Below are 26854 nucleotides of genomic sequence, written 5' to 3'. Positions count from 1 at the left end.
AGAAAATGGCTCTACCCTTTTGACAACATCCTAGCAACAAAGGAATGGTGGCTTCAAAAAAGGAGAGACTGAGATTGATTTCTCAGTAAGTGCTTTGGGAAAACCAGCTGTGAAAAGGTATTTTTAATAGCCACTCCTGATGCATGGAGAGTCCTTTGAAATCCTCCCAATGCAGCATAAACACTGTAATAAAATGACGATGAGCCACTATGAATGGTATGTGTGGGGATATACAAGATACTTGGAGCCATCATAATATATAAACATGAGGAAACCACCATGAAATTTGTCTTTATTATTCATCTACTCCTATTTCCTTGTACAATTCTAATATGGGGATGTCTTCTCTTTTCCACCCCTTCTACCTGATGAAGACACAGAATCACATGATTAGAAGGGAACTCAGAAAACTGAGGCTCAAGAGGTTGACTGATTAATTTCCACAAGGCCCCACAGTCAGCTTAGTTTTCTATTATTAAAAAGGCTTTATGCATGATTTTAAAACAAAGTAATTTGCTGAAACTCAATTTAATGCAGTGTCAAACTGTAAGGATATGGGAAATCAAAACTGGATTTTTTTAGTAATTTCATTATAAAAATCTCCTTTTTAAACTCACTTCTTGGAGGTTCTTTGTCCTATTTCCTTTTTAAAAAAATTTTTTTTAATGTTTATTTTATTTCTGAGGGGCGGGGGAGAGAGAGAGCATGAGCAGGGAAGGGGCAGAGAGAGAAGGAGACAAAGAATTTGAAGCTGGCTCCAAGCTGTCAGCACAGAGCCTGATGTGGGGCTTGAACCCACAAATGGTGAGATCATGACCTGAGCCAAAGTCGGATGCTTGAGCCAAAGTCTAATACTTAGTTAAATCCCAATCCATTCCACTCAATGCCATTTCTCTCTCCTAGAAAACCCCTGCATGTGGCCCATTCTCTAGGCCAGTGGTTCTCAAAAGACTCTTTGCATCATAATTACCTGGGAAATGAACCAGATGTGCAGATTCCCAAACAGAGTTCAATTTAGTAGAGCAGGGGTGTGGTCCCCCAATGTCAAGTGTAAACACAGCCCAAGTGAGTCTAACTGTGCTTTGAGGGCATGTGACTAGGCACATGGCTCCAGATTGTATACTAGATTCCAGGATCCAATAAGAAAACACCTAATTATCATAGATTTAAGCTTTAACAACAAAAATGTGTGCATAGTTGCCTGTAATTTTTACGTTCCCCCTGAGGTCTGAAACAAACCCAAGAGCTCTATGATTTGGATGTTCCCTGGTAATCATTTGCTTGAAGGCTTTTTGAGTTTGTAACTATATCCTCCTCTAAGACTTTTATCCCCTCTGAACACATTTCTACATGGGATTAAATACAAAATGTCTTAACTCTCCCTCCACAGTGAAAATAAATCAATTTTGGAAAGTACTTCAAAAAAGCACTCTAAGAAATACACAATACAAAATGTCTTCCCTTTGAATCAGACTCCTGTGAGGCACAGGGCAAACACAGTAGGTAAGGAGAGAAGTGAACACGAGTTTTCCAGCAGATCCAGCCTTGAAACCAAAACTTAGGAAGGAAGCTGAGTGTTAAGTAAGTGGACCAGAGGAACAACAGATGAGGCATATCCGAGGTTAAGTCTGAAACTGAGAAAACTGGAACTAAACAGACAAACTCCTTATTCCAAGTTAACTTGCCTCTCCTGGTCAATTTTAAAATGGGACAGCGCTGTAAATGAGCATACAGCATTTAAGTGGAATCTGAGAACTCCTCTGGGTGCCAAAGCATTTTTTCAGAACTAAATAAATACTCCTTACTGGATTCAGCAATGCTCATTTATACCCATCTCCTCCAAGACACTTTAAATCCCCATCTTCTGAGACCAAGAACACAGCCTGCTGAGAACCTGAGTCTGTGTGTTGTAACATCAGCTCTGAGTCACTCTGCAGTCTCTATGTAGATTTCTTTTAACGATTAAATGAACAACAACAAAAAACCACATAAGCTCATAGAACCAAAGAAAATCACAGTGAGGTATCAAAAACAAGGCATAATGCTCCATAAATGCTATACTATAACTAACTCCAACAACAAACTTGGTTTAAATTGGTTAGAAGACAAAAAGCCAAGGTCAAGCTGTCACTTCCATATTATAGGTGTATTCCTTGTTAGTTCAGGGACAAAGATGAACTGAATTTAATGGGGTTGAGAGTGCTGAGTTGGACAAGAGGGAGAAAGCAAACTACCCTGTAGGAGATAAACAGGCTCAGTCCTCAGGGCAGTTTTACAATGGGCAAATTCAGTACTGGCTCTGCTGGATCACCATTTACTCTCCATCATACTCAGTCCAATTAAGCTCTCATCACAACTCCAAAGCTTGAAAAGCCCACCGCTGTCGGCCGGTTGCTAAGCCTTCTCCTCCAGCTGCTCCCAGGAGGCTCAAAACCTAGTGGCCATACAACAGCCACGAGGATCCCCACACATACTTGGCTGGAGTACGTATCCGCAACTGCCTGTTTCAGTAAAGGCCCTTCAAGTGTGCAAAGTTTTGCAATTAAGATCTAAAACAGCTTTTCCATTTAACAAATGCCTGACTGGGTCGTGTGGAAGAGGCACCAAACCGTCATCTCCGAGCACGTGGAGTTACTTTTGAAAGCCCAATTCCCATTATTTTAAACACACTTCATCAGAATTCTTTGACACTTTTTGGGCATTCTCCTTGCATGTTCTCTGCTATGCTTAATTGTTTCTGAACACGCAGTTCCAATACGGCGCTGGAAAAAATACATGTGACCAATAATGGAGCAAACCTGGACTCTGCCTAATTGCTTCTGACCAACATGCTAAACACTCTCGTTTCTTCATAATTAAGATCTGCAGAAATCTTCATGGTAACACGTACACTCTCTCCCCAAATGGTAGGATCAAGTGCTTGGTAGAAATATGAAAACAAACCGGTATAATCTTCCTCAGCTCACTATCAACTTATTCCAAAGACCTGACTTAATGGCATGAGGAAAGTGTGGGAAAGGGCCAAATGTATAACACATCAATCAGTTCAGTAGAATGTAGGGCTTAATGGTTTAAGTTAGCTGTTACGCTCTTTTTTAATACGCCAGTCTCCAAAGACATTCATCAAAGTCAGTGGAAGGTTAGAACATACATACATGTAGTCACTGACACAGCAAGGGAAGTCAGGAAGGCCATTCCTAAAAGGGTCTAGCAATATCAAGTACACAAATTCAAAACCATTCCAAGAGTAAATATTCTTAGCAGGAAAATCAGGCCTCTCGCGGAATGCTTTGATGATCTTGGAGGGGAAGTGGGCACTTGCCAAATTCCTTTATTCTCTAGGCTTTAATACATATTACTTTTCAAATCAATGACATTGTAGTTAAAGGGGAGCCTACTATCCATTCATCTGACAGATGAAGAAACTAAGGAATTGAAAGGTTCTGTGGCTTGTCCAGTACTCATAAAGTGGCTTGTTAAGAACAATCAACTCTAGAACCCAGGCCTCTTTACTCCAAATCCCAGGTCTATAAACCCACAACATATTCCTTTTTGTCTCTGATTATCACAAGGACAGAGAACTCCTGGAAACTCTGCTTGTGACCCAGTTATCTCAGATGACATATTCCTGTTTGCCCTTGATCATGACAAGAGCAAAAGCCCCCTGACAACTCTGCCTGGTGGCCCGATATCATGGGCACTTCCCCAGCCTCCTCTGCAAAGATCAGCTGGCATTTGGTGCTGTTATCCACTGCAGTGAACATTTCACACATTTCTTTCCTAAGCCTCCGGCATACCTGATGCAATAGAGGGAGAGGGAAACATAAGCAGCATTGAGACCAGCTTTAGCGCTAAGACATGAACTTCCTAGGGGTGATAAAAGGGCAGCATTCGGTGTCAAACCTACTTTGCCAAGTGGTTCATGAGCAGCTGTAACATCTGCCTATTTTTCTCTGGGAGCCGATGAACAAGGCTATGGATTTCAGAGACTCGAGACTCCTGGTTCTCCAGTTCTGCAAAGGAAAGAAGGAGGTAGTATTTGATCAGTGTCACAGGCAAATCAGATTACAAGACAAAAATCAAAGGAAATCAAAGATTGGGCCCTAAGAGACCAAGGACTTCTCAAAGGTTTAAGATCCTGTTCTCCTCACTCATGACTAGATCTAGAAGTGTTTTTAATGATGCTTCTTGTAGCAGTTTATTAAAAAAATGACCGTCAGAGAATTCAAGCCAAAATGATGACAGGACGAAATGGAGCCAGTCAATTGCACACTCAGAGCAGGCAGAAACTTGGTAGCAGCTGGCTTCCTAGAATGACGGCTTCATTTCAAGGAAGGGAGGAACTTTATGCACTTGTCAAATGATAAACAAATTGTACATGAACAACATTACAAGGGTCTCAAGTATCAAAACAACGCCTCAAGATAGCATCCAACAAATCAAAGGTAACGTCCGGTTGTTCTCAATTCATGCATGACAACCAACCAGCCTGGTAGAAGAAATGGCTGGTAAAATACGTAAATCTTTCTGCCAGCCTGTAATCTCAATCCTGGCCTGCCATGGCTCAGCTGACTTTGGGCAAGTGGCTTCATTTCTCTGGGAGACAGAATGATAGTGCTCACCACACCTATTTATAGGACTGATGTGAGGTTTAATTAGAGAATGGCTGCTACAGGTTTGGAATTTCTCGGAGAAAGAAATCACATAAACATGATCTTCACTCCCAGCTTTCTCTCAAGTCTTTCTCCTCCCTCTTTTAAGGAGACAACTTGAGAAGATAAGGCCATCAGAACATTAGGTATTAATCAATTAGGCCAGTAGTGGCTACCAGGGTAAATGGACTCTGAAGGCTCAAAGGAAGCAGAGAGAGGCATAGAAACTCTCGACATAATAACACGGTGGAGACTCATGCCAGATTTAAATCTGATAGAGAATCTTACTGCTCCTTACAGGAGCCCTGCCCCACGTCGACAGATTCCAGTATATTTAGGGTAGCTTGCACCTAATCCCTATGTATTTTAATACCAGTGATATGACGCAAGGGGCCTGGACGATATAGCTGAAGAATGATCATAAGCTGTAAATGGAAGCCATGATGGAAAGAGGACTGGGAAGTTATATAAATGGTGTCATATTCAAGGAAACACTTCCAATGCTCAATTTAGGTAATGTGCGAACTCTGATTCATTCTGCAAAATGCTACTCAAGGGCTGGGAAACAACCCAAGGAGTTAGAACTCCAATAATCAAAATTAGAAAGCCAAACTTGCTTTTCTCTCTTCCCCCCAACCCCAAAACACACTTCTGAAATTCCTCTCAACTGTAAATTCAACATGGTAGCAAGGCCCTTGACAATCCTAGTTTAGTTTCATCTCTATTTTGTGTCTACCTCATGAGCACGTATGTTGGTAGTTTACACGCAAAATATAAAGGGTAGAAAGTATTTATTTTGGGATACTGACTGTTCTTTGAAATAGAAAAATCTATCCCTCTCCCTCTTACAACTGTGACAAAAAGAAAACCTACTTGCTGCTTTGATGAAACTTCTTTGAAACTGGTACATCATGAGTGGTCCCGGAAGCATTCTGGGATAAAAGGATATACACAAGTCAGCTTCATAAAAACAATCACACTCTACAAATCGTGGCTTAGATGCTGCCCAACTGTATAGAGACAAAGATCAAGGGACACAACAGCAACTCAGCTTAGTCCAACTGAGTTTCCCTTTTGAAAGGGTCCTGAGATTTCACATGACATTTTCACTCTTTCTTTTCAAAGGGAATGGATGCAACTATGTTTCCTAGTTACAACCAGGAAAGTGCTAATGTGAAAGTCTAGCACAAACCAAGAGATTTCCCTTTCAGTCGGTGACTCACCCATTGACAACAGCCTTTTAAGAGGTGTCTGAGAAAAAGGCAACTAACTAAACATTTGCAATTACCTGCGCTTAAACTCTTGTCTTCCCCAGCAGCTTGTTATTACAATCAGTTCCTCTGGAAACACTATGAGAGACTTCTGTATTTTTGTGACCAATTCACAACCGAGTGTTTCTCCAGAATGCCAAAGGGCTAGATCCCCTAACGTTAGGCAAGATATAATCAAATTTTATCTGTTTTTTTAAATGTTTTATACTTACTGTTTATTAGCTAATTACTATCAACATCCAGAAGGTCAGTGCTAAATACAAACCTCTGTAATATAGTTTTGTATAAACTACAATGGTAGTATTTGTGGTATGAATGTTTAAAGAATATGTTTACTCAGTATGCTTAACTGTAAACTTCAGCTTTTTTTCTGACAGTCCAAATAAGCTTCTCAACACACTATAAATTATTCTTGGCTCAGATTTTATTTTATTCTCATTGGATCTCCTCATTTGACTCTTGATAATCACTAGCATTACATCTTACTCATGACTTCAAGATCCTTCCATCAATTCCCCAATAGCCAATAAAACCTGCATCACTCATTCCTTTCCTATTGCTCTCCTTGGTTTTTGAGCCAAATGAATCTTCGCAAAATGTGAACAAATGCTTTTGTAATTCATGAGTGTAGTTCTCTTCTTTGTTGAACACTGGACCCTCCCCTAGCCTTCAAGTCCAGCGTAAGTTTTGGTCACTTCATGAAACCAATATGAAGGCAGCTTGACTCACCCATTCCCTTAATAACCAAGGGAGGGGCAGGGACGTAGGACGAATAGGACATATATTGTTAAAAGAAAAGGAGTCTCTTCAATAAAGGAATGTTTTCCAACGTAAGAGAAGGAGTCAAAAGGGACACCCGTTAAGTCCTCTACTTAATGGCCAATGTCAGCAACACAGTCAATCTGTACAAGGCACAAAACCACCAAAATACACGGGACATGTAGTCACACTGTCAACAGAATGAGATACGCAGTTCCTTCTTTTCTTAATAGAGTATTTGGGGATTTCAGGAAAGAGCCTATTTTAGGTTCTGTTAAAGGCTGATTCTCATAGTGGCTTCTCATAAAAAGCAAAGCTTCTTGAATCACTCAATGGCACCATCGCACAATGGCACCCCATCAAGTACAGAGGACTTACAACTGGTGTGACCAGCTGAGCTAATTGCACCCACACATGAGCTGTTTCCACATCTCAGACACCCACCCAGCAGCTCTCTGGAGGCTGAAAATAAAACTGCTTTCTTCCTGATTGCATGATAACAAGCTGGCACCCTGCCCTGCAAATGAAAAGCCCCTACCTTAGGTAGGTCTTCAAAGCACTAGTGATCGTCTTTATCTCCCATTCGGCACAGATATCAGTCTCCGTCTCAGAAGCAGTTTTGGGGTCTGAAAAGAAGAAAAGACCATGTGTAAAGAGGAGCAGAAAATACAGCTAAACACAAGAATACTAAAAACATTCAGCTTCCCTATTAACCAAAGAAATCCAAATTAAAACCAAAACAACACCTATTTTTTTGTGGGCTAAGAACATGGTTAAAAATGCAAATGTCTATGGACGGCAAAAATGCAGTGAAATGATCCTCTCATAAATTGCTGGAGGCAGAAGAGATAAAATGCAATAGTTTTGAAAAGCAATTTGGCAATATGTATCGAGTCATAAAAATGTTTATACCCTTTGAAGCTGTAATCCCACTTCTCACAATCTGGCCTCAGGAAATAAGATAAAGCAAGATTTAAGTTACATACCCCAGAAATGTTCAATACACACTAACGCTTTTCAACAGCAGAAAAAAATTTAAAAGGAGATAACCTAAATGTTCAATGATGAAAGAATGATTAACTTTGGCATGTCTCCCCGATGGAATATTATGTTGCATTTACATGATAATGCTAACCACGTAACACTATGGACAATGCCTAGCTTATCATGCAATATCAAGCAAAACACAAAAAAACAAAAACAAAAAAACACACCAAGATTTAAAAGTTTGTGAGAAACTTATAGGAATAAAGGCTGAAAGGAAATAGTCTAAAATTAAAATAGTGATTGGGTTAAAGTGTTAGAACTATAATCGTTTTTATACTTTCTATACTATGACTTTATTCCATTACTTTTTTTTTATTTTATTTTTTATTTTTAAAAATTTATATCCAAATTAGTTAGCATATAGTGCAACAATGATTTCAGGAGTAGATTCCTTAGTGCCCCTTACCCATTTAGCCCACCCCCCCACAACCCCTCCAGTAACCCTCAGTTTTTTCTCCACATTTATGAGTCTCATGTTTTGTCCCCCTCCCTATTTTTATATTGTTTTTGTTTCCCTTCCCTTATGTTCATCTGTTTTGTCTCTTAAAGTCCTCATATGAGTGCAGTCATATGACTTTTGTATTTCTCTAATTTCACTTAGCATAATACCCTCCAGTTCCATCCACGTAGTTGTAAATGGCAAGATTTCATTCTTTTTGATTGCCGAGTAATACTCCATTGTGTGTGTGTGTGTGTGTGTGTGTGTGTGTGTGTGTGTGTGTATACACACACACACACACACACACATACATACCACATCTTCTTTATCCATTCATCTATCGATGGACATTTGGGCTCTTTCCATACTTTGGCTATTGTTGATAGTGCTGCTATAAACATGGGGGTGCATGTGTCCCTTCAAAACAGCACACCTGTATCCCTTGGATAAATACCTAGTAGTGCAATTGCTGGGTAATAGGGTAGTTCTACTTTATTTTTTTGAGGAACCTCCATACTGTTTTCCAGAGTGGCTGCACCAGTTTGCATTCCCACCAGCAGTGCAAAAGAGATCCTCTTTCTCCGCATCCTCGCCAACATCTATTGTTGCCTGAGTTGTTAATGTGAGCCATTCTGACAGGTGTGAGGTGATATCTCATTGTGGTTTTGATTTGTATTTCCCTGATGATGAGTGATGTTGAGCATTTTTTCATGTGTCGGTTGGCCATCTGCATGTCTTCTTTGGAGAAGTGTCTATTCGTGTCTTTTGCCCATTTCTTCACCGGATTCTTTGTGTTTTGGGTGTTGAGTTTCATAAGTTCTTCATAGAGTCTAATCATTTATCTGATATGTTATTTGCAAATATCTTCTTCCATTTTGTTGGCTGCCTTTTAGTTTTGCTGCTTGTTTGCCTCGCTGTGCAGAGCTTTTTATTTTGATGATGTCCCAATAGTTCATTTTTGTTTTTGTTTCCCTTGCCTCCGGAGACGTGTTAAGTAAGAAGTTGCTATGGCCAAGATCAAAGAGGTTTTGCCTGCTTTCTCCTTGAGGATTTTGATGGCTTCCTGTCTTACATTGAGGTCTTTCATCCATTTTGAGTTTATTTTTGTGTATGGTGTAAGAAAGTGGTATTCCATTACTTTTATAAGTACTTTTTTAACCACCGTATGCCGAGAAGTGCAATGGGGACCACCATAATTACAATGGATCCTTATCATTTCTTGTCTCCTCTTGTGTAGACTACTAAATCAAGGTGTGTATTTTAAAGGAGCATGTATTATTAAGGGAGGGACCACTCCTATGGTTAGTCTTCCTGGGAAGCCCATAGGTAAATAAAAATAAGAGGCAGAGGCTGGGGAGTATGAATGATTTCACAAACCAATAGGGCCCCACCTTACTGCTGTTGACGTGGTCGGAAGTGATGTCCTTCAGGAAACTGAAGACAGAATCCAGCTTCTTCATACACAAGACTAGTTAGTGATTTGCCTCCCAACACTCGCTCCTGTTTCCTTTTGCACAGTGCCTCATGTTCCATCACGCTGTTATTCTTCTCTGGTTCCTACTGCACGTGCCTGGGGGAAGGCTCCAGCTTCCAGGGAGCTTCAGGATAAGATTTAGACAGACCGATCAAATCCCAGCATCTCTCTGGCCTCATGGCTGGTTCAGGGATTAGCCCAATACCTAAGCCAGCTGCATCAGAATGAACTTCAGGACTTTCCTGGAAGACAAGGGGAAGCCTGTCTGCTATTCCCTGTTGGTCTTACCTGCAAGGTTATCCAACTGTGCTAGGTGCCACCATCTAGATCCTCAGAGTCAAGTCTGACAGACGAAGCCAGAGACGAGAGAAGCAGAGACAGGTGGTCTGGATGATATGGGTGGAGTCTGTATATATCGCCATACTTTTTTAGTCATATGAGCCAATAAATTCCCTTTTTCCTTAAGCCAGGGAAGGTCAGGTTTTTGTTTTTTTGTTTGTTTGTTTGGTTTGTTTTTTTGAATAATCCAAAGAGACCTAAATGATACAGCAGGTGAGCAGAGACAGCCACTGGACTCTTTTTGGACAGTCTCAAAGGAAAAAGAGATTTCTCCTACAGAGTCAACAGCCATTCAGCTGGAAAGGAGGAATGAGTCACAGGTGGGCACAATGGATTTTCCATTTACTGGGAAAGAACCCACTTTCATTCTAGTAGGAAGAGGCCAAATAATTATGAGTAGATTAAGGATTTAGGCTCTAATCCCCAGGTAAGGGCACAAATCCAGCCAGTACTGACTGCTCTCAGTATGTTCCCCTGATACATATTAGATGAGATAGAAAAGACCCCAGCTTATCAACTCTTTGGCCCTTAAAGGCAGCAAACGCCTTTGCAGGTGACCCTGGGCATTAATGAAGTCTGTCTTGCCACACAGAACAAACACTGAACAACCTAGAGAGCGCAATTTTATTTCTAGGGTCACAGAATGGTCAACTCCAGAGTTCTATCACAGCAAATTTCTGAAAAGTGAACCCCAATGTCCAAAACGTCTGCCGCTTTAATTCTTTTCTTGCTTTGTCATCTCTTACTCCCTTAATGGTTTCTTCCTGTGGAAGAGTATGTACCAAAAAACTCTGCTTAGTCTGACCTTTTTCCCATCCCCATCCCTGAGCCACATGGAGGGCTGCCATAGCGCATGGCTCCTGGACGCGAGACAACTGTTACTGTACATTATTCGCAGGAACAAACCAACTTCTACCCAAGGAGAGAGCACGACACTAAACGAGCAGCAGCTGGCAGGTCTGGGAGTTATGAACTGTTCCATGGGACCACATTTAGCAAACTAATGATTAGCTTCCACTTATTCAGGCTCTGTAACCATAGGAATATTGTGTAACATTACAGAGAGGAGAGTCAAATTACAGCCCGGCCAAAGGGCTTTTTATAGCACCGAAGAGGCAAGGCTCATAACTTGAGGACATCCATTTTAATTTAATATCCAAACTATATTGAAGACAGCCTCCCAAACCACCTCGCTTTCAGAAAGTGCTGCCAATTTCCACACCTCCCTTACCGATGCTCCCCCTTCACCTAGCAGAGCTTCCTGGTGGCATCCGAATATGAGCCAAGGACACAATTACACTTTTCTTCTGAACTCAGTACATGTCTCTCCACCATGCGACCTCACCACTGCAATGCATGGTAAATGGACCTAAGCTAGAGGAGGAGACCAAGGTACAGAAAGGCAGCCTCTGGGGAAAGTGAAACATGAGTATTTCTTCCTGAACCTACTACCACATGAATTGAGAAAAATAGGAGACAGACTGGAAGCAGTGGTTACAAGCAGAAATCGTCTCAGAAATGTCATCCTGATCAGCTCCAATATCTCTAACAGTGTATGCACACACAAGCGCACGCATAAATACCTACAGCTTTTTAAAAACAAACAGAAGTACACTGTATATGTCACTTTGTACACTATGTTCATTTAACAGAATCTTAAGAAATTGTTGCTTATTGGCACATAAATTTATCTACCTCACAGTCTGTCCCTGCACCACAGTTGATGTCCTCTGTGAGGCAAATGAGGCTGTTCCCTGGGTTTTGCTATGAGAAACAGCGATATCAACTACTGTTTCCTTGTACCTGTCTTACATTTAGGAAAAAAATCCTACAAGTGAAATTTCCAGTTCAAGAAGTACACGTATTTTTAAATGTGAAAGATATTCCTCAACTACCCTCAGAGGCTGTCCCATGAGATTTCAGAGTGACTCCTTCCCCAAATCATTGACAACAACATCCAAAACTTTGATGTCAGCCAAACTGAGAGGTGGGGAAAAAAAGGTCATGTTTTTAATTTGCCTTTTTTAATGAGGAAGAAGGTTGAGAATCTTCTATGTGTGTTTTTGAAATTCATGGAGTACACTCACCCTTTTTGAGCACCCACTTCCATTTGTGACAAACGTATGCAGTCATGTAACGACCACAATCAAGATAAAAATCATTTCCATCACCCACAAAATACCCCCGTGCCCTTGTAAATCAACCCCCTCCCTCCACCGCCAGCCCTGGCAACCACTTTCACCAAGCCTAATACTCTTGAAATCTATCTGAGCTGTTATATGTACCAGTAGTTCAATCCTTTCATCACTGAGTAGCATTCAGTTTACAGATCTGCCACAATTTGTTCATCCATTCATTGGGTGATGGACATTAGGTATGTTTCCAAGTTTTTACTGTTAGGAACAAAGCTGGTATAAATATTTACATACAGGTCTTTCTATGGATTATAATTTCACCTCTTGGGTCAATACCTAGTAGTGAAACTGGGTAAAAAATGGTAGGAGTAGGTCATATAGTAAGTACGTTTCACTTCAACAGAAATCGCTAAATTGTTCTCCAAAACAGGTGGGTCATTTTGCTTTCCTACAGCAACCTCTTCATAAGCATGTGATATGGTCAGGTGTCTAATTTTGAAATTTTAGCTATTCTAGTAGGCATGAAAGGATAATTTATGTTTTAAATTTCCTTTTCTTTAAGAACTAATCATGGTGCTCATCTTTTTTTTGCACTTTTTGGTCATTTGTAAATTTTCTCTGGTAAAGTGTTCAAATCTTTTACCCATTTTTAAAACTGAGTTGGTTGTGTTCTTATTACTCAATTACTTGAGTTATTTTTAATATGTTCTGGATACAAGTCATTTACCAGATACACATCTTGCAAAACTTTTCTCATCTGCAGCTTGCCATTTCTTTTTCTTAATATCTTTTAAAGAGCTTAAGTTTTTTATTTGGCTCTAATTTATACGTTTTTCCTTTTATGTTTCCAGCTTTTTGTATTCTAGTTATGAAATCTTTTCTAAACCAAGGTCACCAAAATTTTCTGTTTTCTTCTACAAGTTTTGTAGTTTTAGCTCTTAGAGTTAGGAATATGATCCATTTTGAGTTAATTTTTATATATAGTCTAAGACAAAGATTTAATTTATTTTTCTCCCATATGGATTTTCTCCCACCAGTACCATTCGCTGAAATGACTATCCTTTCCCCACTGAATTATCTTGACGCCTTTATCAAACATCAATTGACCGGGGTGCCTGGGTGGCTCAGCTGGTTAAGCATCCGACTTCAGCTCAGGTCATGATCTCACACAGTCCTCGAGTTCAAGCCCTCCAAGTGTCACAGCCCTCTGTGTTGACAGCTCAGAACCTGGAGCATGCTTTAGATTCTGTGTCTCCCTCTCTCTCTGCCCCCTCCCCAAATAAAAAACATTAAAAAAATTAAGCTTCCTTTAACTAAAAACAAAAACAAAAACGATCAATTGACCCTATATGTGTGGGTCCTATTTCTAGATGCTCTTGTCTGTTCCCCTGATTTTTCTGTCATTCCTTAGGAAATACCACGTGATCTTACTCTGCTTGTACAAATGTTAGTTGTATTTTCTTTACTGTCTTTAAAATCTTCTCGAGCCTCTCACATTCTTCATCTCTACAACATCTTTAAGGAAGTTTATAAACATATACTATCCACTATGTAAATTAGACTTCATTTACCCTATAGGTAATTCTTTCAAGACTAGATTTAATACGTACCAATGTGATAAGTAAATTTGTATTTTCTGATTATATAAGTCATACATCTTAATAACTTTCATATTTTTTTGTATGTTTTTATATCTAGTGCCTAAGAATCCAGAGTATCCAGGGGTGCCTAGGTGGCTCAGTTGATTAAGCGCCCAACTTCGGCTCAGGTCATGATCTCACGGTTCGTGAGTTCAGGCCCTGAGTCTGGCTCTGTTGCTGACAGCTCAGAGCCTGGAGCCTGCTTCAGATGCTGTGTCTCCCTGTCTCTCTGCCCCTCCCCAGCTCACACTCTGTCTTGCTCTCTCTCAAAAATAAATACACGTTTAAAAAAAAAAATTAAAAAAAAAAAAAAAAAGAATCCAGAGTATCCACACCCACTGCTATACTAAGATCCAAAAGCTCTTACTGTGATAGATCCCTGTCTTTTGAGAACCTGCCTGCAGCATTCCAATAAGCACAAGTGATGGTGGGATGGGCAGAGAGGAAGGTGGGCTCGCATCTGGGCTGTTACCCGAGAACTCAGGATTATGGTTAATAGCAATCAATCCTTCATCCTAACAGTCTACAATGTCCCAGTCCTGCACCATCTGTCTGTTCTCCTTTACTGATGGGTAAAACTGGAATGCATTGCATGGCTCTGCTGCTTCTGTGAGTCTACAGTCTTCAAAGTCTGGGGCTGTTTCCAATCATTAGTAGGCAAGCCTTCAGATCTCAGAAGTTGTCATGAAGAATGACATAAAGAATCCTATTTAGGATTTCTTCTGAAAGAAGTCTTTTCTTGTTTTATTTATGCTACTCTGTACAAGGACGTGGAAAATGAAGGGCACAGAAAAAAGAATGTCTGTCTAGACATTCAAGATCTCAGAGGAGTAAGGAAGGACAGCTCATGGTGGGGATCAGAAATCTCTGGGTGACGCATGCTATTGTAATTTGGTGCTTTAAACCTTTGCAGTTTAACACCTTCCAGGTGTTCTCTGCAGCACTAACCTTGCTTTAGACATTAGTTAAAAAGGAAAAAATTACAGAATGAGGAAAACAAAAACCCACATCAACACAGAATTTGAATTCCTTCACCACCATTGTGAAATACTAATCAAGATGCACAAAAAAAGGGAAATGAAGTTTCAACAGCACAATTAGGTTCACAGTCAACATTGTGCCCATCACCAGAGGAATATCCACTAGGCAGAACTCAGTGAAGTCCTGAGGAAAATCAACTTGCAGGAACAACATGATAGGCAATGACCCTCCACACAGATATGGGGTACAACTTTGAGAATTTTTGCTGACATATAAAGAATCAGGAGAAAAACAGACTTCAGAAAGATTAAAAATAATTAAGATAAGCTTTTTCTTTAAAGATTGATAATTGCAGGATAATGAACAAAAAAACAATTTATTTTCCTTTGGAAAAATATGTGTAAAAACGCCTTCATCAGACCCCAAAATGTATAAAGGACTGACTATATGGTGATACGTAAAAGTAGTAGAGGGGGGAAGAATTTTCTCATTATACGATTATTGGTCAATCAGGTAAGTATTTGAGAAAATGGAGAGTTTCCATTTTACATAAATATATTCTTGATGGGTTTAAAGAAAACAAAAAAGTTTTGTAATCCTAGAACGGAGATCTTTTAAGGCAAAATTCATCTAGAAAAAGGACTAATTTCATACAAGACTGGACTTTGTTAAAAATTTAAAATATTCCTAAAGGGGTGCCTGGGTGGCTCAGTTGGTTAAGCGTCTGACTTCAACTCAGGTCACGATCTCGCGGTCTGTGAGTTCGAGCCCCGTGTTGGGCTCTGGGCTGATGGCTTGGAGCCTACTTCCGATTCTGTGTCTCCCTCTCTCTCTGCCCCTCCCCTGTTCATGCTCTCTCTCTGTCTCAAAAATAAATAAACGTTAAAAAAAAATTTTTTTTAAATAAATAAAATAAAATAAAATATTCCTAAAAACAAAACCACAAGTGCCATGAATAAAGTTCAAGATAAATGACAATCTGGGAAAAAAATACTGGTGACATAGCCTCCGTATCTAGAAAGTTCTTACCATCACAAGATGGATGCACCAATAGAAAAGCAGGCTAAGAACACAAAACAGGCAATTCAGTAGAAAAGAAATATAAATCTGCAGGAAACACAGGGGAAGGCCCAACTTCACCCAGAATTACAGAAATGCCAAGTTAAATAAAAAAGAGATGCATTAAAATTGTATTTATAATTTACATTCAAAAAAAGTAATATGAGTACGGCAAGGACGTGAGGTACGTGGCGGTGCGGTCTGCCGTCTGCTGAGAGCAAATTCGGGAATATCAGTTAAGGGCCTTGAAAACATGTACATTCCCTGACCCAGCAGTTCAACATCTTTAAATCCTAGGGAAATCATTCAACATGCATATGTAAGTTAAAAATAAAAACAGCCAACATTTATTTACTAACACGCAGAGGCTCTCAACTCAGCAACCCGTATGAATCTTTCGTGTAATCCTCACATTATTGCAGAGGCAGGAGTTATCATTATAGATGATGAGAAACAAGAGTCGACAGGTTTAAATAATTTATGTAAAGTCAAATGAATAAGTACTCCAACTGCAACTTGTCTAACTCTGAGATACATGCTCTTAACCTCTGCATCCTCAATGGGGATGTTGACCTGAGTTTCTAGAATGATGAAAAATTGCAGTCAGCCTTTGTATCCAAGAATAGGAGGCTGATTAAAAAGTTGCATCTAGGGGCGCCTGGGTGGCTCAGTCGGTTGAGTGGCCGACTTTGGTTCAGGTCATGATCTCACAGTTCATGAGTTCGAGCCCCGCATTGGGCTCTGTGCTGAGAGTTCAGAACCTGGAGACTGCTTTGGATTCTGTGTCTCCCTCTCTCTCTGTTCCTCCCCTGCTCACATGCTGTCTCTTCTCTCTCTCTCTCTCTCTCTCTCTCTCTCTCTCTCTCAAAAATAAAGATTTAAAAAAAAAAGTTGCATCTAGAGGTGCCTGGGTGGTTCAGTTGGCTAAGCGTCCAACTCTTGGTTTCGGCTCAGGTCATGATCACACAGTTCGTAGGTTCCAGCCCCGCTTTGGGCTCTGTGATGACATTGTGGGACCTGCTTGGGATTCTCTTTCTCTTTCTCTCTATCCCTCCCCTGTCGTCACTCACTCTCTCCATCTCTCTCAAAATAAATCAACACACTTAAAAAAAAGTTGGATCTACACAATACATGCTACCCCCCCTCAGAAATCATACTCTAGAAGAACTTGAATAACATCTGAAAAGAGACTGTAGTGTTAGATGGAAAAAGCCTATTAAAAAGCAATATACATGCACAGTGTGATTCCAACTTTATCAACATTTTGTATTATAGAATATATTTTAAAGGTATGATAAAATGGTCAATGAAATTCTGATCTGCAAGATTTTTATTTTCTTCTTTCTACTTTTTGTATCTCTCCAAATTTGCTATAATCACCACTCAATTTTTAATGAGAAAAATTATTTAAAAGTAATACAGAAACATACAGGAAGAGAAACTAGACATGTGATCAACAAGCACAGAGCTGATTTATATTTAAAAATGTTGGGCTAAAATTTGGAAAAATTTGTCTTAACATTCAGGGGAGAGGGGAAAACAACAGTTCACACATGGAAGAGACTATTTCTAGAACCTGTGAGTATCCCTTAGACCTTTTCACTCTTCACAGACTAAGGACCCCCACTGCTGGGAGAACATGATCAAGAGTAGCTCTGGTAGGACACTAGCACCAGGCTATACCACACGTACTACAAGAAATTCCAACAAGCTCTCTTAAGGAATCCTCATCAAGAGAAATAAAAAGTTCTCAAAGCACTGGCTCTTAAGATCCCTCTTCCAACCTCAAGCCCCTCAGTGTACCAGGAGTACATAAACTCAAAGTGATCAAAACAATTCTGTTCTTCCTTATTTCTAATCCATGTTTTCAATAATAAAAACTCACTGCTGCACTTGTGAGAGACCTTAAAAATACTCCATATCTTACACATTGCCTGGCACCTAATAGGGGCATCCAATCAATACCGAGGAAAGCAGTAGTAAAATGAGTGGTTTGCACTCTGCCCCACCATCTCACGGAGAGGTTTTGCAGTGTAGGAGCCTTATTTATTTCACACTCTTGGCTAATCCAGCTTAGTACCAGTACCAAGAATGGATGACGAGGATAGCATGTTCACAAAACGTAAGACAGACAGGGCTCTGCCTTTAGGTCTGGAGTCTCCCTAGTCTAAAAGGTGGTTCCTCACTTCCAAGATCCAAACTGGTCACCTTCACTGGTACTGAGAACCACTGACACCATTCTCCGCTTGTGATGAGATCGTGTATTAGGGTCATGTCTCAGCTCTGGTTGAGCCTCAGTTTGAATTCTACTCTATGTCTCATGCGCTCCTGGCAGGGGCAGCTGGCCTTGTGACTTTCAGCTGCTGGTTATTATTTTTTCATGACATTTCTCAGATGCTCATGATTATTTTGTCTGTCCCTAGGAAAACTGAGGAAGAGAACAGGACAAATATCTTGTTTGAGAGTCACTAAGAGAAGTGAGAAAAACAAGATCCTTTCATACCTCTCTTTGCTTAGCACAAGTGAGCTAAAGTGGTTCTTTTTTCTAACAAACCCATCTAAAATGTCATATTTCTTCTCACTAGTGTCACCTTACATAATAATCTGTCATCTATGAAATCTCTCTGCCCCATATCCAGTTAGTTACAAAGTCCTGCTGATTCTCTCTCTTCATTTGAGCCTTTTCTTCCTAACTTCAGAGCAGCTACTTGGTTCATCCCTGATAGGCTATGTGAGGCTTAATTATTTCCACTGTTTTCTTCCTCCATGCTTTTCCACGGTCAAATATATGCTCCCCATTGCAGCCAGCAGTCCCCTCTTAAAACTACAATCTGATCTTGTTAAACCTGTAACGGACATACTTTTATTGTTATCTACCCAGCAGCCATTATTTCAGGAAAGCACTCCTGCATCAATCTATTAACTATCCTGCTTGGTCCACGGGCTTCTACTGTCTAACCCCCTCCCTATTCCACCTCTGGGCCACACTCCCCCAACATCACCAGAGAGAGGCACAGGATCCAGGCCATCTGGATCCATCTGCTGTTAAGTCATGTGACTGCCCTGAAATTGAGAAATGAATCATGCCCCATGCTGACCAACCAAAGTCCTCAATGAACTGTCAAGAAAGATACTCTCTTTCAGTGATATAAGATTCAAAAACTGCTGAGACTGGACTACGTGGGACATTCCCACAGACAACATAGCCGATACCAAGACAAGCAGAGATCAGAGATAACGAGAAGCCAGAATAAAGGAATGGAAAAGGCTCCAACAAAGGTAAAGATGTCACTGGAGCCACCAGATCCTGTTATGCTTCTGCCATCTTGGACTTAGCAACTGTCAAATGATCAATCAGTAATTAAATTTACGGGCAGTCAACCCAGAGAAACAAATTTATATTCACATTTAAGACCCGTGCACAACTGTTCACAGCTTTATTCCTAACTTCTCCACACTGGAAACAACTCAGATGTCCCTCAATAAGTGCATGGTTAAACAAACTGGGTACATTTCTACAGTGGAATACTACTCAGCAATAAAAAAACAACCAAGTATTGATCCAGTAACTTGAAATTATCTCAAGGGTATTATGCTGAATAATAAAAAAAAAAGCCAATCCCCAAAGATTACATATGAATCCACTGAGATAACTGTGAAATAACAAAATTAAAGAAATGAAAAATAGATTCTCAGGTGCTAGAGCCTAGGGAAAGCAGTGAGGTGCGACAGGTGAGGCAGATGGGTGTGGCCATAAAAGGACATCACAAGGGATCCTTGAGGTGAGGACACTGTTCCACATCTTGACTATATAATATCCTGGCTGTGATCTCCTACTAGAGGGTAACAAGACGTTACTACTGGGGGACAGTAGTTAAAGGTACATATCTCTCTACTGCATACAAATGTAAAATTATCTCAAAATAAAAAGTTTAGTTTATTAAAAAACTATCCCCACTGCAAATATGAACCAAGAACCAGATTCTTAGTGGCAGGGCACCTCACCAATAATCATAATTTCAAATAAAAGATCTCGCTGTACCTAGCAACACAACAGGGTTCTGCCAACAAGAGGCAAGGAGCTCTCTAGAAAAAGAGATAGAGAAAAGTCATTCTAGTCAACATGAGAGAGGAGATTTCCTTACGTATGAAAACTATTTTCAGAAACTGGAAAAAACAAAAACAAAAAACAAAAAAAAACAAGACAGACAAATACTGGCAAGAGAAGGGTCCCTGCCCAGACACTGAGCAGGGACCCTAAGTGATAGTCCATCTCTGCAAGTGCATGGCTGGGCTTCCATGGGGATGAGTAATAGCCACTGATCTGTGAAATCTGATCTGTTTGCCATTTAAATCCATGTGACTCACTGAAGCTGGCTGCATTCACATCTAAAAATAAAGGAAATCTGCAGCCTAAGCAAATTGGCTCATGGGCTCATGGGGTTTTGATTCAAACACTACACATTTGAAGATAGTGGTTTTGTATTTTATACCAGCCAGCTCTAAGGGAGGTTTCGCTGCTCAAATGACAAGAGTCTACGTTGAAATCTAGATGCAAAGATGATCCAGGAATTATCTCCTTATATACATGTTGTGTGGCAGTCACGTGACACCTTCTTGGCAATAGGCAACATGAGATCTGAGGTCCTCTGCAGGCTAGAAGGATGCCCTTCCTTGGGCATTGGGTGTGCCCCACTAAATGCCTGCCTCCAAAAAGGACAGGGGGAGTCATGAGCTATTAAAGACACAGTAGGGTGTGGTGGTCACATGAGTGACTGAGCACCACTTGGACTGGCAGTGGCTGAGTCTATAAACAGAGGGTGTGGTGCCTTGGACCTGCCATTTTTTTGTTCTGTCCAGTCCCACTAAGTACCTCTTCCAGTAATGCCGACATCCCTAACAACTGGTGAGTGGGGCAGCTGATTTCTGGGCATTCCCTCCCGGACACCCAATTCCTTCCCAAGAGGCTGTTCATACCTATACAACTAGTGACTTTTCAGAGGTGTCCCCTCGACCTCACTGGGACCTGCCTCACACAGCCACTGTTGCACTCACCCATCAGGACACTCAGTAGCTTCTGGACTCTGGAATTGACCCCCACGATTCGGTAGAGCCCTTGCTCATTGATCCCTGAGGAAAGAAACAGTGATGATTTAATTAGAGGCACGTCAGAACACAAGTCAAGCCAACCCAGCCAGATGCACTTTTTTTCATTTTCTCAGTCCTTCTAAAAGCCGCTCTAATTAAAGTCCCCTGTCCCTCAGCTCTGCTCTTAGCGAAGGAGTGGGATTTGGTGCAGCTGTCTAGGATTTCACGGGTGTGCTGCACACTTCAGCCCTTGTGTTAGTTCAGTTCAGTCAACAGAGGGCAAAGAGACCTTCCTCTTCTCTTGCCAAACACAGCATCTGAAGAGTTTTGAAAGATGCAAAATATATACTTTTAAAGGTTACACTTAGCTGGTTTTTCAATTTAAAAAGCCAAAACTGACATGACAGAAATTTTATACTGTAGAAAAGAATAAAAGCTTTACAATCTATTCTCAAATACAGAATAAGAGTACAGAAGTGTGGGTGCATCTTTAACTTTGGACAATGTTCGCCAGGACTGAGAAATTAGAAAATCAGATCATTTGCCACGTAAACATCATTTGTGAACAAAAAGGTGAATCACCTTCATTCAACCCAAGTAAATGTGCAACTCAACTAGTAGGGGATTACCTCCAAACACCTAAAGAACCAAAAACTAGCCCATCTGAGTGCTTTGTTCATTTATGTGCAAGGATAGGATCACTACTGTACCATTTACAAAAGGGGACCATTTAAACCAAGTGACTGGAAATGATTTTTCTGTTACCCCTAGGCACATCATACCTGACACCGCCAACCTAACTGGTCTCCTGCTTCCCATCTTATTCTCCTGAGGTCCATTTTCCAACCAGTAGCCAAAATGGACTTCTTAAAGTATGCACCAGTTCAAACCCTCTCTTTCCTTAAGATCTTCCAATGGCCTCCCACTGCATTGAGACCACAAGCAAAACTTACTGCAGCCCACAAGGCCCTGCAGGATTAAGCTGAGGCCCACCTTTGCATCATCAACCATCTTTACTCTGCTGCAGCCACACTGGCCTTCCTCTTTCTCCAACGCATCAAGCCTGTGCCCCCATATCACAGCCTCTGCTCAGCGGCTTCCTGTGGAACATGCTTCTCCCAGATCTTATCATTCAGGTATCCGCTGAACTGCAACCTGTTCAACCTAAGGCATCTCATGACCAACATGAAGCCCAGTCCCCTCCCATTCTTTCTTTGTAGCAAGTAATAATATCTGAAATCATCATTTTTATTTACTTTCTTGTTTGTCTTTCTCCCAACCACCACAAATATAAACTCTATGTACAGTGATTCTGTCTTCTTCACCATTATCTCCCCAGTACCTAGATCTCTATATGATACATGACAGAATGAATAAAACACTGTGTCATACTCCCTCAGGGCCACTACTTTGGGAGCAAAGTAAAATTTCTTGGAAGAAATTTGGGAAAAGGTTGACTCTCCAATGTCTCTAACAAGGCCTATGTAGAATTAATGAACAAAAAGAAGTGGTCTAGAATGACAGGATTTCATAGCTAAAAGGGGCCTATAAAAGCATGTACATCAGCCTGCACGGCTTAGGGACTAGCCTGGTCTAAAACTAAGGGATGGGTCTCAAGCTACTTAATGGCAGAACCATTATTCAGTAACGTGGCGGCTTAAAGGGCTTGTTCTTTCTCAAGGGTCTCTACTTCTTCTGTCCTTGACCTTTCCTAGAACTGGATAAAGCACTGTCTCCCGCTGGACAATGATTAACGAACCCCACAAAGTGTGGGAGGTCTGTTCAACTCTGGTCACCACAAATAATGTGTGTACATACATGCATTCCAGTAGCAAAATAACCACTTCCTTCAAATTTTTATCTTAAAATGGCATTTAACTCACATTGTCCTCTTTTCCTTTTTGTGTCAAATGAAAACTTTCTTACAAGTTAAAACACATCATTTTCATTTTAGAGGAGAAGGGGACAAAGAGGCAGAGGTGAGGACACCAAACCACTGGTGACCTTGTTCTTCCTCTGTAACTTATTGTGCTTATTTTCTGGTTTTACAACATAAAAAGTTGACCCCCTGAGATACGGGCTTGCATTTATCATACAGGCTCTGCAAAGGGGTTTAAATGATTATGTTTCCCTATTGCTGGTTTGGCTGCTGAAAACTGAGACAAACACGTAGCCTACCTCGGGCAAGTGTGTGAATTTCACAGTGGAGGGGAGGGGATTTTTGTTTTGACCTTAGTTTTGGCTCCATTTTATGCCTCTACCTTTATTAACCCTGTACCTCTTATTCCTCATTCTTTTCTTCTAAAATGAAAATTAATATACCTACTGAAAAATTACCTTAGTAATAGATACTTTAAAAATTTAGAAACTGCAGTTAAGGCACGTAGATAAATCAAGGGATGATAGTAAGAACAGCAGAGAGACCACTGACAAGTCAAGGATACCTGTGCATATACGCAACTCCCCAGCCCCTGCCATCCCCAGAGTGGATTCATGCTGTACAGGCTGTTTTATAGCTTTCGTTTTTCATTTAATATATAATAATGAAAACCTTGCATGTCAATAAATGTATTTCTACTGCAGTTACAGTGATTCACAGCTTTTTACCGCATGGATGTACTACTGTTGATTTAACCAATTTTTGAAACATTTGGCCAGTTTCTGATTTTTCCCGTTAACACCACAGTGTAAACGTCTTTATGGCTCAACCTGCCCATGTCCTTATTTCCTCCAGATCAATTCCCAGAAATCTCACCTACTGTTACTTTATATTCTCTGACTGTATTTTACTTATCTTCACAAGCTGCCTTAACTCTTCATTGAAGGAAGATATAGCAGAAATACGCATTTATAAAATCTCAGCATACATTAAAATAACTACTTTGGAAAGAACACTTTCTGACTGGGTAGGAGGAGAGGTTCCTACAGTTAAGTTTTTTTTTTTTTTTCCCCTCCCCTTCTACTCAGTACCTCATAGACTTTATAAAGATACTTATATTTCTTAACTAGTCAGAGTTATAGATCCTGCTTTAAAAGATAAAACTTCTTTTAATCAAATAAAAAAGACTGGTGGGTTCTGAGGCTGTGGAATAGTAAGATTCACATCTTTGACAATGGTTCAAATCAAATTCACAGGAAAGATAGTCATCAGCTTTTCTCAGGGCTACAATAGACCAGAGCAGTCAAAGCTCCAAACTGCTGGAACTGAGAAATCGCCCTTGTGGCAACATCTGAGGTGGTGGTGGAAACCATTGGGAGGAATCAGTTTCCCTAATTGCAAAGTTCTGTTCTGCTCCTACAGACCCAGGTTAGGTCCATGTGCTACAGACAGGGCCTGACTACAGCACTGCTGCGGGAAACCAGGGGCCTGACTCCTGCCTACCTGCAGAGTCACCAGGGACTAGCTTCCCAAAGCATGGTTATTAACCAGTTGTCCAAAGACCCTGGGTGTACACTAGAGAATTCCAGGTGTCAATGAACTTAGATAGGAAAACCATTACACCTTTACTTTCATGAGCCTATAATTGAAATTAAACATTTCCTTCCATAATAAGACACAAATCACAGCGTTAGCAATACCTGAGTCTTGGCCAGAAATCAGGTATTTTCATAACACATTGAGACTGCTGTAGCCATCTTGAAATATCACTACAAGTGACCCTCGATCACCATGGGTTTGAAATGCAAAGGTCTACTTACATGTGGACTTTTTTCGATAAACTCAGTATAGGACTATATATATATTTTACGATTTCCTTAACACTTTCTTTTCTCTAGGTTACTCTATTATAGTATTACAGTGTATAATACATATAACATAAAAAATACATGTTAACTGATTGTTTATCTTATAGGAAAGGCTTTCCAGTCAACAGAAGGCTGTTAATAGGTGTTTGGGGGAAGTCAAAAGTTATACGTAGATTTTTGTCTGGCAGGGGGTGGGAGGTCAGCACCCCTAACTCCAGCATTATTCAAGGATCAACTGTATTTCTGAATTATGCCAATTATGACACCCACCACTATTACTTGTTATTTAAAGTGGTAAGAAAGAAGTATATGTATTATTAAATCACAAAAATGTTTTTCATTATTTTAACTGAATTCCAGTAACTAGATTCCTTATTATCTCGTATCTTTGACACATGTGCATTGAAAACACTCTTGTATCAGCCAAAGAGGCTGATGACAGCAAATGGGTCGAAGGCCTCTGCTTCAGAGCAACACGACTCGTGGAAACACACCAACAATGGCACTTGGAGAGTTACTGAGTCACTCAAAATCAGGAAGCAGGTAGCAGGTCTGACGCCTCACCAGATACATGACCTTCACCAAGAACAATGCCATGTGATGAACAACTTTACCTCTGGTTTCCACAGCGTGGATGCATTTCCTGATGATGCTGAAGCCAATGCTGTCCAACTGTGCAGCTGGAAGAGGAAGAAAGGGGCTGTCAGGTTGTTGGTCATGCATAAACCATCCTCGGACAAGGCCTGACAGACCCAGGATCAATCAGTCCCATGGTTTGGCCACATACAAGAATGATTAAAAAAAATTTGCTGGCATCCACTGAGAATTTACTGTATACCAGGTACAGTTCTTTTATTTATTTTAGCTTATTTATTTTGAGAGAGAACAAGCAGGGGAAGGACAGAGAGAGGGAGAGAGGGAGAGAGGGAGAGAGAGGGAGGGAGAGGGAGGGAGAGGGAGGGAGAGGGAGGGAGAGGGAGGGAGAGGGAGGGAGAGGGAGGGAGAGGGAGGGAGGGAGAGGGAGGGAGAGGGAGGGAGGGAGAGGGAGGGAGGGAGAGAGGGAGAGAGGGGGAGAGAGGGAGAGAAGGAGAGAGAAGGAGAGAGAAGGAGAGAGAAGGAGAGAGAAGGAGAGAGAAGGAGAGAGAAGGAGAGAGAAGGAGAGAGAAGGAGAGAGAAGGAGAGAGAAGGAGAGAGAAGGAGAGAGAAGGAGAGAGAAGGAGAGAGAAGGAGAGAGAAGGAGAGAGAAGGAGGGAGAAGGAGAGAGAAGGAGGGAGAAGGAGAGAGAAGGAGGGAGAGGGAGAGGGAGAGGGAGAGGGAGAGGGAGAGGGAGAGGGAGAGAGGGAGAGAGGGGGAGAGGGGGAGAGGGGGAGAGGGGGAGAGGGGGAGAGGGAGAGAGGGGGAGAGGGAGAGAGGGGGAGAGGGAGAGAGGGAGAGAGGGAGAGAGGGAGAGAGGGAGAGAGGGAGAGAGGGAGAGAGGGAGAGAGGGAGAGAGGGAGAATCCCACACTGCCAGTGCAGAGCCCAAGGTGGGACTCCAACTCACAAACTACAAGATCATGACCTGAGCCAAAATCAAGAGCCAGACGTTTAACTGACTAAACCACCTAGGCATCCCATGCCAGGTACAGCTCTAAGTGCTTTGTTTATATGAGCTCACTTAATTGTCACAGTCACTCTGCAAGGGTATCCTCTATTTAGCTGAAGAAACGGCAGAATAGAGTGATGAGCAGTTTACCAAAGGAACAAGTAGGCATCCTTTAAACCATTTGTTTTGTTATCATCAGGAGCTGTAGAACTAACTGCTTCCTGGTCTCCTTCAATAAGTATAAATTCAGTGGCTCAATAAATGTTGGATAAGGACTTTACACAGATTATCTCATTTAATTTTAGCATGTCCTCTAGGCTGATACTATCATTGGCTCCATATTACAGATGAAACATCTGAGACTTGCTTCATTTGTACTATGATATTTGCAAAGCTAAAAAGCTAGTAAGTGGGAGACTCACTCCCAAGTCCTTATGACCCAACGCCCTAAATATGACCTAAGTCAAATCCTACGCAGGTGATTAGAAAAAAGGGAAAGTAATCTGGAAGAAAATTAAAATAGCTTACAACAAAGAAGTTACATGAAAAATAGGCATAGGGCAAGAGAGCCATCCTGGGTGTGGTAAGTCAGGAGGTATTCAGAGCTCTCCACCTGCTATAAAGCCCACTAATGTGACT

At 41.0% G+C, this 26854-nt stretch overlaps 1 protein-coding gene across 7 annotated transcripts in view; it reads right to left on the bottom strand.

Annotated features, from left to right (window-relative positions):
* The window catches only part of ARHGAP26 (Rho GTPase activating protein 26), a 424049-nt gene that overhangs the window by 150469 nt on the left and 246726 nt on the right, over nt 1-26854 (bottom strand). For all 7 annotated transcript variants that reach the window (XM_042986221.1, XM_042986218.1, XM_042986228.1 and 4 more), the window contains 5 exons: nt 25246-25311; nt 20852-20926; nt 7221-7308; nt 5526-5584; nt 3908-4013 (listed from right to left, as the gene is read on the bottom strand). In XM_042986221.1, the coding sequence (XP_042842155.1) occupies nt 3908-4013; nt 5526-5584; nt 7221-7308; nt 20852-20926; nt 25246-25311 (394 nt within the window). The remainder of the gene's footprint in view (nt 1-3907; nt 4014-5525; nt 5585-7220; nt 7309-20851; nt 20927-25245; nt 25312-26854) is intronic.

The sequence above is a fragment of the Panthera tigris genome, chromosome A1 (genome assembly GCF_018350195.1).
Source record: "Panthera tigris isolate Pti1 chromosome A1, P.tigris_Pti1_mat1.1, whole genome shotgun sequence".
Lineage (NCBI taxonomy): Eukaryota > Metazoa > Chordata > Mammalia > Carnivora > Felidae > Panthera > Panthera tigris.
This window is presented reverse-complemented; position numbering and strand designations above follow the sequence as displayed.